At 48.3% G+C, this 13389-nt stretch overlaps 1 protein-coding gene across 1 annotated transcript in view; it reads right to left on the bottom strand.

The window, feature by feature from the left end:
- Window positions 1-13389, bottom strand: part of LOC140209585 (uncharacterized) — a 103218-nt gene that overhangs the window by 44306 nt on the left and 45523 nt on the right. The window contains exon 3 of the mRNA XM_072277858.1: window positions 7816-8136. Coding sequence (XP_072133959.1) covers window positions 7816-8136 — 321 coding nt within the window. The remainder of the gene's footprint in view (window positions 1-7815; window positions 8137-13389) is intronic.

The raw sequence follows: 13389 nt of genomic DNA, 5'->3' as shown, positions 1-13389 counted from the left end.
CCCCACACACTTTCCCCTTACCCCACACACCCTTTCCCCTCACTCCACACACCCTCTCCCCTCACCCCTCTCCCCACACCCCACACTCTCCCTCCTCTTCATAAGTGTCAATCTTCAGACTGTTCAGTACTGAATTCCATCTACCATTTCTCATCCTATCGATTTCTCGTTATAACCCACAGGTCAGATTTCTCAGTAATCTGACAATGGTTCCACCACAATCTCTAGATCAGTACATTTCTCCTCATGGCCCCCCAACAGGAACATTAACAGTGTTGCTCTCTCTACATCTGCTGCCTCTCGTTTATATCTCTTGTGACAAGAGAGGGTTACAAAGAGTACACGTAGATTAAGATGTTAACTGTCCTGTGCTGGCACCAGTGGGATCAACAGTTGATCTGCCACCTGTCTTCAGGAGAAAGAGAGATAAATAAGACAATGGAGCAGCATTTGGAAATGTTAATGAAGAGACGAGAGAGTTTAACAGAAGGAGACACTGGTCTGAGTATTTGTCAAGATCGGCTCCTTTTTGAACCCTGAACTGTTTGAAGTGATGGACAGGTGATACCCCAGCAGGGGGATAAAAAGGGACAGGTTCGCTAAGGCAGGACACACACGACACCCCGAGGTAACGAGACCCTGGAAGCGGTGCGCCTCCCACAAGTCGGTGGGAATTTTTGGAGGGCTGGTCGCGGGACCAAGCCATAGACGCACAGGGTGGAAAGGTACGATCGGCGGGAACCTGGTGTGTGTCCGCCCTTGCCTGGGTGCCAGGTTCACTGCAGAGGAACGATTGTATCTGAAACGGAGGGGTCACAGTCGGTGACCTCAGAAGACATTACAAAAGGGCTCGCCCGAAAGCTGACTGTGAGGAATATCGAAGGTCTGTGTGGAAGCCATTTTGAATATTCATTCGCTTTCGCTCTCTCTCTTTCTCCTTCCTCCCCCCTGTCCACCGCCATGGCAGTGACTACTGTGAACTGAACTGAACTCAATTGAACTGAACTTTGCATCACTTTGAAACTGGTCATTTACCTTTAGACGACGATAGAGCTTGATTGATCCTGTTATCCTAGTTCTGTGTACATATGTGTTTATCATTGCTGAACTGTTGCATTTATTATCCTTTTGATTAGAGTACAGTGTTGCTTATTTCTTTAATAAAACTTTCTTAGTTCCAGTAATCCACACTCCAACTGAGTGATCCATTTCTGCTGGTTTGGCAACCCAGTAACGGGGTACGTAACATAAGTGGGGGCTCGTCCGGGATTTTGAACGCTAAATTTGGGGCGGAGTAAATTGATTGGGTTAAAATTCCCGAGAGAAGAAAAAGGCAAACAGCAGAAATGGAGATTGAGGAATTTCTAAAGGTGCCGACCTTGGAGGCATTAGAGGAATCCAGGAAAGCGGAATTGGCAGCTGTGGCCAAATGGTTGAATCTTGTTAAGGGGAAGTCGACAATGAGGAGAGAGGAGATACACAGAGCTATCGTAGAGCACTATGTATCTAAAGGTGTGTTTCCCCAAGGGGAGCTGGAGGTGGTGTCTATTGAAAAACCTGGTGGAGACGCGGTACAGGTGCAGCTTGAAAAACTGAGACTCGAGCACGAGTTCCGGGTACGGCAGCTAGAACACGAACAGAAAGAGAAAGAGAGACAGTTGGAATGAGAAGAGAGGGACAGACAGTTGGAGCGAGAAGAGAGGCAGAGGGAAAGGGAATTTGAGCTGGAGAAGTTAAAGATAAGGGCAGAGCAGGGACCCATGCCGAATCAAGGTGGAGGGTTCCGGGCGACCCAGGAGGTTAGGCTGGTTCCCCCATTTGGCGATACCGATGTGGATCGGTACTTTCTCCATTTCGAAAAAGTTGCTACAAGTCAGGACTGGCCGAGGGATAAGTGGGCTGTTTTGCTTCAGAGTGTACTTAAAGGAAAAGCCCAACAAGCTTACTCAGCTTTGTCCGCAGAAGATGACCAGAGGTATGAGGTGGTGAAAGAGGCCATCCTCAGAATTTATGAGTTGGTCCCGGAGCATACCGCAGAGGTTCTAGAATGCGAGAAAGCCATGGGACCGCATGTATTTAGAGTTTGCCCGTGAGATGCAGACATATTGTGAGCGTTGGTGCGCCTCGAAGGGGGTAGATGGGGATTATGACAGACTGCTACAGCTGATCCTGATTGAGAAGTTTAAAGGTTGTGTCCCTGAAGGTATGAGACCCTACCTAGATGAGAAAGAGGCAGCCACTTTAGCCGCAACTGCTAAGTTAGCGGATAAGTACGCGTTGACGCATAAAATGAAGGTTGCCCCGAGTCAAGGCTACCAGAAGGGTAGTCAGGATGGCCGGGAGAGTCCGCCAGAAAAGTCAGAAAATAAGCCGGGGGTTAGTGAGAAGGATAAGGTAGACCGGGAGCAGTCTGGTAGGAAGTCTCCTGGGGTCGTCTGTTATAATTGTGGGAAAGTCGGACACTTTGCGTCCAGGTGCTTTGCCCCAAAGAAGGAGACGGGAAAAGGAAAAATGGTGATTTTGACTGGCTGTATCGAGCTGGTAAACGAACCGCTAGGAGAGGAAAGGTCTGCCAAAGTTCAGGAAGGGCGCGAGAGGTTTATCTCGGCCGGATTGGTGTCAGTGAAGGAGGGGTTAAACCCAGCTCCAGTGCGGATCTGGAGAGACACGGGAGCGTGTCAGTCATTGATATTGAAGAGTGTATTAGAGTTTAGCTCAGAGACCCAGACTGGGGAGGTTAGGGTCAAAGGTATTGGGGAAGGGACAGAGGCAGTCCCTTTGCACCAGATACACCTACAAAGCAACTTGGTCTCTGGACTAGTCACGATCGGGGTGAGGTCCGAATTACTGATGAAAGGCGTGGAAGTCTTACTCGGTAATGACCTCGCCGGGGGAATTGTGTTCCCAGCCGTGAGATTGACAAGTCAGCCTGCCAGCATTGAGGCCCCCGCCCATGGACTCGCAGGTTTATCCCGTTTGCGCAGTGACTCGGCGGATGTCGAGGAAGGCTGCAGAGGCTGATATAAAGTTAGCTGAGACATTTCTGCCAGCCTTGTACGAGAATGGGGTAGAAAGTGAAAAGAAGGAATGCAATGAAACAGGAGAAAGTGGGGAAATTAAGGTAGATTTATCATTAGAAAAGAAGGACTTTACACAGGCACAGGAGCGAGACGAGGAAACAGCTCGCTGTGAAACAGAGTTAGGAAGAGAGCCAGTAGGCTATGGTGTGAAGGGGGAGGTGCTAAGGAAGGAAGGGAGACCAAGTCCCGCAGATGAGGAATGGGGGATGGTGCCAAAAATCTCTGGGGATGAGATTTTTAACCTGGCCCACAAGATACCCCTCGGTGGACATTTTGAGGTGCTGAAGGAAACAGTCGGCGGAATCATGAAAGAGGTTTACTGGCTGCACCGGAGGAAGGATGTTATTGATTATGGCCAACGCGAACTGAGACGGTCACAGGCTTTTGATATGCTAACGAACCTAGTCGGTATTAGTGCGGAAATCAATGAAGCTATGGTCCCCCGATAAGAAAAAAAAACATTTTGAAAAGATGAGTATGGTATCGACCAGATGGGAGACGGCTATTGTTTTGACCAGCTCTGCTGATAAGGTCTCTCCCTTTATCCCCGAAAAAAGCGACTCTTTAGGAGAATTAATTAAACGGCTCGCACACGTGTGTTTGATTGTCCCGAGGCGATGCAAAGAACTGGGACGTTGGGTGGTGTTTGTCACGCTAGGTCAGCCTAGTGAACAACAGCCCTATAGAATGAGTAATTCAGTGATGAAAGGGCTGACGAACACAGAGGTGTGTATTGGCGATGTAATACGGCTGTCTGAAGCCAGCTTGATAGTGAACCTTGAAAAAAATGAGTTCGGCCACACGAAGGTCACTTATCTTGGAATTGTGGTAACACAGGGGCAGCTGGCGCGATGCAAGCTAAAGTTCGGGCTATCTCTGACATCCCAACCCCGACAGACAAGAGGGCCCTCAGAAGGCTCTTGGAGATGGTGGGGTACTGTAGGAAGTTTTGCAATATCTTTGCGGGTACTACCCCTCCCCCTCCTACTAAGCTCTTGCGAAAGAAAACTAAGTCGGGATGGGACGACCCTTGTTATCGTGGTCCAGGACGAAACCCAGTGAGAGGTTACACTGATCACAATTCATCAGTGTTTTCGGCCACTATGAAGTGGCTAAATTGGAGCCTGGTTTAGGGGATTATTAAAAATTACACATATAAAAGAAACGGAAAATGTGATTGCTGACTGTCTGTCAAGGTGTTGACACTTAAAGTTCTCTGTATTAGCCAAATAGCTGATGAAGATGTATATTTGTGTGTATCTAATAATGTATTCATGTTTGTAATTTTTACCCCGGTAAAAATCCTTAAAGGTGAGGGGTGTGACAAGAGAGGGTTACAAAGAGTACACATAGATTAAGATGTTAACTGTCCTGTGCTGGCACCAGTGGGATCAACAGTTGATCTGCCACCTGTCTTCAGGAGAAAGAGAGATAAATAAGACAATGGAGCAGCATTTAGAAATGTTAATGAAGAGACGAGAGAGTTTAACGGAAGGAGGCACTGGTCTGAGTATTTGTCAAGATCGGCTCCTTTTTGAACCCTGAACTGTTTGAAGTGTGATGGACAGGCGATACCCCAGCAGGGGGATAAAAAGGGACAGGTTTGCTAAGGCAGGACACAAACGACACCCCGAGGTAACGAGACTCTGGAAGCAGTGCGTCTCCCACAAGTCGGTGGGAATTTTTGGAGGGCTGGTCGCGGGACCAAGCCATAGACGCACAGGGTGGAAAGGTACGATCGGCGGGAACCTGGTGTGTGTCCGCCCTTGCCTGGGTGCCAGGTTCACTGCAGAGGAACGATTGTATCTGAAACGGAGGGGTCACGGTCGGTGACCTCAGAAGACATTACAAAAGGGCTCGCCCGAAAGCTGACTGCGAAGAATATCGAAGGTCTGTGTGGAAGCCGTTTTGAATATTCATTTGCTTTCGCTCTCTCTCTCCTTCCCCTCCCCCCCCCCCCCCCCCCCATCCACTGCCACGGCAGTGATTACTGTGAACTGAACTGAACTCAATTGAACTGAACTTTGCGTCACTTTGAAACTGGTCATTTACCCCTAGACGACGATAGAGCTTGATTGATCCTGTTATCCTAGTTCTGTGGACATGTGTGTTTATCATTGCTGAACTGTTGCATTTATTATCCTTTTGATTAGAGTACAGTGTTGCTTATTTCTTTAATAAAACTTTCTTAGTTCCAGTAATCCAGACTCCAACTGAGTGATCCATTTCTGCTGGTTTGGCAACCCAGTTATGGGGTACGTAACACTCTCTTTCTGCTGTAAACGTTCCTCTCGATGCTCTCTTCCTTTGTCCCTTTAAACTCAACACACCCCATTCCTGTTCCATCTCAGCACACCGGGAATCTGGATTCTGCCCCTTGAAACTCACCAGGAGCCTGTTTCTCACTCCCTAAGGACTCTGCTCTCCACCCCCTTAAACACAACGGGACATACCCCACCTGCCACATTCCTCTGATTCTATCCCTCACATTCAATGGGTTAGAACTTGGAGCGGAATAGCCAGACTGGTTCAAACTGAGAGGAAGGTGACAATAACTCAGATAACTATGAGTTACTACAGTGGTGTGCGGAAGAGCATCTCTGAACACACAGCACATCGAATCTCGAAGTGAGCGGGCTACAGCAGCAGAGGACAACACCCCATTCAACTCCTGTACCTAATAATGTGGCCACAGAGTGTACGTGCATTGGGAAATGCCAAGGAATATGTGGGACAGTGTGGCCCAGTGGCCCAGGGCTTGTGGACGGGCTACAGCAGTAGAAGAACACAAACACACACTCATATGTACCTAATAAAGTGGACACGCTGTTAATACTCTAATATTGAGAGGCCAATTGTATAATCCCCTCAATGTAATCACCCCTTTTCTATTCTTAAGTTTACATATGTAGCCTCACTGTCCATTCTCCCTGGGACATTGCTAAGATGTTTGCCCTGATTAATACCATTTATTTATTTAAGATGCAATGCAGAATAGGCCCTTCCAGCTCCTAAAGCCGTGCTGTCCAGCTGTCCCCTAATTTAATCCCAGCCTGATCATGGGACAATTTAAGATTGCCAACTAACCTACCAACGTTTTTGGACTGTGGGAGGGAACTGGAGCACCCGGAGGAAACCCATACGGTCACAGGGAGAACACGGAAGCTGCTTACAGGCGGCAGTGGATTGAAACCTGAACCTTGTTCCTGTAAGAACTGTAACGTACCAGCCCCATGTTTCTGTCCATGCCTTGTTGCTCCCCCTGACTATCCTGCCTACTGTTCTGGCTCATTTTAACTATGTTTGCTTCACCTTTCTCATCTGCTACCTTCCCGTCCAGTGAATATAAACCCTTCTTAGAAACTCCAGCAAATGTCCCTGCCAGGATTGTGGTTCCCCTCCAGTTCCACTGTAAAACATCCTCCTTGAGCAGGTCAGAAAAACATCCTAGTTGCCCGAGAACTCTAACTATCTCTCTCTCGCTCTGTCTGTCTGTCTCTCTCCCCTCCCACCCCCTCCCTCCTCTCCACCTCTCTCTCCCTCTCTCCCTCCCTCTTTCCCTCCCTCTTTCTTTCTCCCCTCCCCTCCTCTCTCCTCTCTCTCTCTCTCCTCTTCCACCCCCACCCTCCCATGATGGAGGGAAGTTGCTACAAGCACACGAGGGAGAGGGGAACAGGACGGTTCCAGTGATGGGGGACGGGTAGTGGTCATCAGATTCTTAGAGCCTCAGGGAGATAGATGTTGAGCATGGGGAATGATTGCGAGTGAGGTGCTGCTCGTTTCACATGGAGACCATGAGGAATTTCATAGGGCACAACACAGCATGACGGATGAGGAATGAGACCTTGCTGAGTTCAGACCTCAGCTGCCAATTAACAAGCATTGTTCTGGCAAAACAGTCGTATACAGTTGAACTTTTTACTGTTGGACTTTGGCCATATTTCACCGAGATACAACACTGGGCGGCACGGGAGGTCGTTCCTGCCTGTGGCCATCGAACGTGCAGCTCCTCCCGTGGAGGGTCAGACACCCTGAGCCGATAGACTGGTCCTGGACTTATTTTCCATCTGGCATAGTTTGCATTTTGTTGTTTGATTGTTCGTGGTTTTTGTATTGCTATATTTATGCTCTATTCTTGGTTGGTGCGGCTGTAAAGAAACCCAATTTCCCTCAGGATCAATAAAGTATATCTATCTATCTATAATTGGGATCCCTGAACATGACAGGCCAGGCCTTTGACCTGGGGATACAGAGGGATCTGTTTAACTGACCCACAGATATAGACTGTTCAGCCGATCCATCAGCCCCTCCCACCAGATTGGCCTATCTCCTGTTCCCCCTTCCCCATCTGCTCAGCTCCTCCAGCCTCGGAGCCACAGGGATCCCCACTGACTGGTCCAGTCTCCAGGTGCGGTGTGTGTCCCCCTCACAAACAAGAGAAAATCTACAGATGCTGGAAATCTGAAGGGTTTTGGCCTGAAACGTCCATTGTACTCTTTTACTAGAGGCTGCCTGGCCTGTGAAGTTCCTCCAGCATTTTGTGTGTGTCCCCCAGCCTGGCACTGACTCAGCCTCACTTCATTGGGACCGTGAGCCCAGCTCTGGACACGAGCAGTCAGTGGGGTTCAGTGAACAGGGGAACACACAGGATCTGCCCGCACCCATTCTTTGGGGTGTTTCAGGAACTGATGAAACCTGGACCACCCCCCCCCTCCCCCCGCGGTGTCTCACTCACCGTACACCTCCAGTCGCACTGTTGTTTCACTTTCAGCTCCTGAACTTGCTGCAAACATCACCTCGTAAACACCGGAGTCCTCTCTCCGTAGATCATGGATTTCCAGACTGAAGTCCCCAGGATGAAGGGTTATCCTTCGCTTGTACTCCTCAGGACCGAAATAGATAACGTTCCCCTTCGAGTATTTCACTATCATGTTTCTGGGTGATACCCGTCTCCACTCAACACCAGCAAAGTCCGGTCCGACTGGGATCCCAGAAGGTAAGGAGACCGAGTGTCCCCGAATTCCGTTCACAGTGGTCGGGGAAGCCCCAGTCCCAGCTGAGGAGACAAGAGGAGACAGTCAGCAGATCAGCTCAGTGACTGGTGGAGGAATCAGAGCTGTGAGAATCATAGATATAGCAACAGGCCGTACGGCCCATCGTCTGTCTCCCAGCCTTGTGAGAGAGCTGGCCCACAGATCCTCCATCACACAGTGAGCCCATGGGGGTGGGGGAACAGAGTGAAGACTCTGCACCCCACCCTGAGGAAGAAAGTTACAGCCTGCAGCCAGGAATCGATGGAAATACCGGAGGCGGGGTGGGGAGGGAAGATGGGGCTAGACACGGACATGTCAGATGGGACTCAGACTGGATTGGAGAAAGGGTGAGGGGTGAACGTGGGATGTGGGGAGGGACAGAAAGGGTGGGGGGTGAACGTGGGATGTGGGGAGGGACAGAAAGGGTGGGGGGTGAACGTGGGATGTGGGGAGGGACAGAAAGGGTGGAGGGTAAACGTGGGATGTGGGGAGGGACAGTGGGAGAATGAAGTGCACATCCGTAGATCCTCAGTGTAACAGGACTGCTCTATACAATGGCTGAAACCTCCCATAGACAGCATAAGAGTAAGCCACTCAGCTCCTCAAACTGAAATGATCATTCAATATAGTCCAGACACCAACTTTCTTCTTTGCCAGTTCCCCACAGCCTCAAATCTCCCATCTTTCACAAATGTGTCCACTTCCTCTTTAAATCCCCCCGTGATCCAGTCTCCACAGCCAGCTGGGATAGGAATGCCAGACAGGAGAGACATCACTCTCTGTGGGAAGAAATTCCTAACCACCTCAGTTGTAACACATCCCCTAGCCTTGTACTTCTGCCACCTCATTCTGCCGCTAGTGGAAACATTTCAACCTCTACCACCTGATGATCCTTCAGTCTTCAGCATTACAGGAACAGGCACCCCTAGCTCTTCCGAACTCCTCAGAAGGCAGCTCCAGCCTCTTTAGCTGTTCCTGAAAGGACAAATCCTCAGCTCGGAAATGAGCTAGAAACAAGGGAATGAAACTAGAGAGGATGCAGAAAAGATTCACAAGGACATTGCCTGGATTAGAGAATTCGAGTTACTAGGACAGAGAAGATTAACTGGGACTGCTTTCCCTGGGATGAAGGAAGCTGAGAGGTGACAGGCTAGAGGGATATAAAATTGTGAGAGGCTTTAACAGGGTCTGTTTCCCCTGGTAGAGGTGTCTAAAACTAAAGGGCGAGGTTTAAGGTGGGAGAAGGTTTAAAGGGGGTAAAGTTTTTGCAGCTCTGGAGTGAGCTGCCAGATGAGTTGAAGGAACAATACAAAACATTTACGAGGGATTTGGGCAGGTGCTTAAAGTGTGCAAGGAAATAGAATCCATGCAGGACAGAGGGATTTGTACAGATAAATGTGATGCTTGGCGGCTGGCAGCGACGAGTCGGGCAGCAGGGTTTGTTCCAATGCTGCACAGATCAGGAGATCTACAGGTAAAAAGCTTGCTCAGGACCAGGGACACTGCCTACTGAGCCTTCAAGAAGAGGATATATATATATATATAAAATGTATAAAACTGTAATTCAGTTTTTTTGGACACTCCCAATTCCAAATGGAAAACACCCTGGAAGGTAGTGTAGTGGGTCTTAGCTCCAATGGGCTTCCACATACAGACTGATAAGCAGGTACTGGCCACCCAACCAGACACAGTAACACTGGACAAGGAACAGAGGAAAGCAGTAGTGGTAGATGTGGTAATCCCGAATGACAGTATCAGGAAGAAAGAATATGAGAAGCTGGAGAGATACCAGGGCTTGAAAGAGCTGATAGGAAGGATGTGGAAGGTTAAAGCCAGAGTAATCCCGGTGGTGATGGGAGCACTTGGAGCTGTGACACCTGGACTGGGAGAGTGGCTCCAACAAATCCCGGGAACAACGCCTGAGATCTCGGTCCAGACGAGCGGTCTACTAGGAACAGCGAGAGTACTGGGCCGAACCCTCAATCTCCCAGGCCTCTGGTAGAGGACCTGAGCCTGAGGAAAAAATACACAGACACGCCACCCATAAGGGGTAAGAAAAATATATATATGTTACATAGTTAAATTTAATAAAAAAGTGGTGAGGAAGTGTTCATGGGTTCATTGTCTTTTCAGAAATCGGATGGCAGAGGGGAAGAAGCTGCTCCTGAATCGCTGAGCGTGTGCTTTCAGGCTCCTGTACCTCCTTCCTGATGCTAACAGTGAGAAGAGGGCGTGTCCTGGGTGGTGGGGGTCCTTAATGATGGACACCACTTTTCTGAAGTGCTGCACCTTGGAGATGTTCTGGATGGTGCCCATGATAGAGCTGAAGTTTACAACTCTCTGCAGCTTACGAGGTTTGGAGCGGTGAGTGTGTGGCCTGGGGTCCTGGAACCCTGGAGATGGGGTGCCAGCCCACCATCCAGTCCACTTCTTCTCTGCCACTGACAGACTGAACAAGGTTGAAGTCTACAAGGGTGAAAGGTGAGGATGGGGAGGTGTTCAGCGCTGTCTGCCTGTGTTTGACCGTACTTTCTCTCCCTCGCGCTCACTGTTGTCGGAGCAAAGCGCGGGAGTCTTAGAATCTACGTTACAAGGATTGATCGGTGAGGCTGAGGACTCATTTTGAGGGATTAGGGGTTCATGTTGCATATGGTCCTGGATTCTGGGTACTGTTTCTGAGCAGTTTTGATTGAGGTGATTGATGTGGTGGTCCTCACCACCAGTGATACCAATCCTGTCTGACATCATCTTCAAATTAAGGAGAATAATCTGGAAAGGGAGAGACCAAAGTCTGGTCAAGGGAAGTGGAGGACCGGACCATTTTCAGGGATTTATCTTCAGATCTGACTTCATCAAATCCTGTGTGGGTGAACATGTGCCTTTGAGAGCATATTGGACATACCCAAACCAGAAGCACTGGATAAACCAGGAGATAGACAGTCTGTTGAGGGCTGTAGGACCCTACAAAAAGTCCAGGTATGACATATGAAAGGCAATTTCATGTGTAGCTAGAGGCACAAACGGTTGCACAATAGTTGTGGCGCAGTTTGCAAGGCAAACCTAAACACATAAATCAACAAGATCAATCTGGTTATGCACACTTTGAAAGGGAGAATATCCCCACAACATCTGGTAACCAAGAGCCATTTTCTTCTCCTTTTGCAATCTTAACCCTACATCTTTGCTACTATTTGGTGGCCTATATATGATTCCCATAACTTTTTTTTACCCTTGCAGTTTCTTAACTCCACTCACCTCTTTCCAAAGACGTAATTCCATCTCTTATCAACAGAGCCACACCACTGCCTGTGCCTTCCTGCCTGCCCTTTTGAATGTTGTCTCTGTGGTACCATTTAGCTCTGCTCTGTCTGCATTTGTACCCAGTCCTTGGCTTGTCCTTACTTACATTCATATTATGCCCATCGTCTATGTGTAAACCTGTTGGCTCATCCGTAGCTCTATCATTCGGGTCCCCATCCCTCTGCCATATTAGTTTAAACCACTCCCAACAGCTCTAGTAAACCTGCTCACAAGAATTTTGGTTTCCCCTGCCCCTCCCCACCCCGGATTCAAATGCAACCCATCCCTTTTGTACAGGTCACACCCGCCCCAGAAAAGGAACCAATTATCCAGAAATCAGAATCCCTGGCCCAAATGTGTATCTGCATTCCTATCAACCTCTGCGTAGAGGCTTCTTCCCAGGGCTGAAATGGCTAACACGAGGAGGCATAGTTTTAAGGTGCTTGGAAGTAGGTACAAGGGGGATGTCAAGGGTAAGTTTCTCACACAGAGAGTGGTGGGTGTGTGGAATGCACTGCCAGTGACGGTGGTATGGATGAATACAATAGGATCTTTTAAGAGACTTAGATAGGTACATGAAGCTTAGAGAAATAGAGGGCTGTGCGGTAGGGAAATTCTAGGCAGTTTCTAGAGTAGGTTACATGGTCGGCACAACATTGTGGGCCGAAGGGCCTGTAATGTGCTGTAGATTTCTATGTTCTATGTAAATATACATAAAGACTTGGCCTCCACAGCTGCCTGTGGCAAAGAATTCCACAGATTCATCACTCCCTGGCTGAAGAAATTCCTCTTCATCTCCGTTCTAAAATGACGCACCTCTGTTCTGAGGTGGTGTGCTCTGGTCTTAGACTCTCCCACATAGGAAAGATCCTCTCAACATCCACTCTATCAAAGGCTTTCATCGTTCGATAGGTTTCAATTAGACCACCCCTCATTCTTCCAAATTCTAGTGAATACAGGCACTGATCGGTCAAATGCTCTTCATATGATAAGAACCCTGGAATCATTTTTGTGAAACTCCTTTGAACCGTCCTCAGCTTCATCACATCATATCTAAAATAAGGAGCCCAAACCTGCTCACAGTACTCCAGGTGAGGCCTCACCAGTGCTTTATAAAGTTTCAACATTACATCCTTGCTTTTATATTCTAGTCCTCTTGAAATGAAAGCTAACATTACATTTGCCTTCCTCAGCACAGGCTCAACCTGCAAACTAACCTTTGGGGAATCCTGCACAAGGACTCCCAAATCCCTTTGCATCTCAGTTTTTGTATTTTCTCTTCATTTAGAAAATAGTTAATCCTTTCATTTCTTCTACCAAAGAGCATGGCCATATGCTTCCCGACATTTTATTCCATCTGCCATTTCTTTGCCCATTCTCCTAATCTGTCTAAGTCCTTTTGCAGCCTCTCTACCTGCCTCTCCACCTATCGTTGTATCGTCTGCAAACTTTGTGACATCTCCAACCACTGAGGCCACTAAGGCTGGATGACCACAACATCTTCCCAACCACTGAGGTCAGACTATAGTTTCCTTTCTTCTGCCTCTCTCCCTTCTTGAAGAGTGGAGTGACATTTGCAATTTTCCAGTCTTCCGGTACCTTTCTAGAATCTAGTGATTCTTGAAAGATCATTACTAATGCCTCCATGATCTCTCCAACCACCTCTTTCAGAACCCTGGGGAGTGCACCATCTGGCTCAGGTGACTTATATATCGTCAGACCTTTCAGTTTCCCAACAACCTTCTGTCTAGTTATGGTAACTTCACACACTTCATGACCCCAGACAGCTGGAACTTCCACCATGATGCAAAATACTTACTCAGTGCATCTGCCATTTTGTTCTCCCCATCACTTCCTCCCAGCATAGTTTTCCAGCGGTCCGATATCCCCTCTTGCCTCTCTTTTACACTTTATGTATCTGAAGAAACTTTTGGTATCCTCTTTAATATTATTGGCTTGTACTTTTGCATTCCATC

Source organism: Mobula birostris, chromosome 14 (genome assembly GCF_030028105.1).
Source record: "Mobula birostris isolate sMobBir1 chromosome 14, sMobBir1.hap1, whole genome shotgun sequence".
In the NCBI taxonomy this organism is placed as follows: domain Eukaryota; kingdom Metazoa; phylum Chordata; class Chondrichthyes; order Myliobatiformes; family Myliobatidae; genus Mobula; species Mobula birostris.
This window is presented reverse-complemented; position numbering and strand designations above follow the sequence as displayed.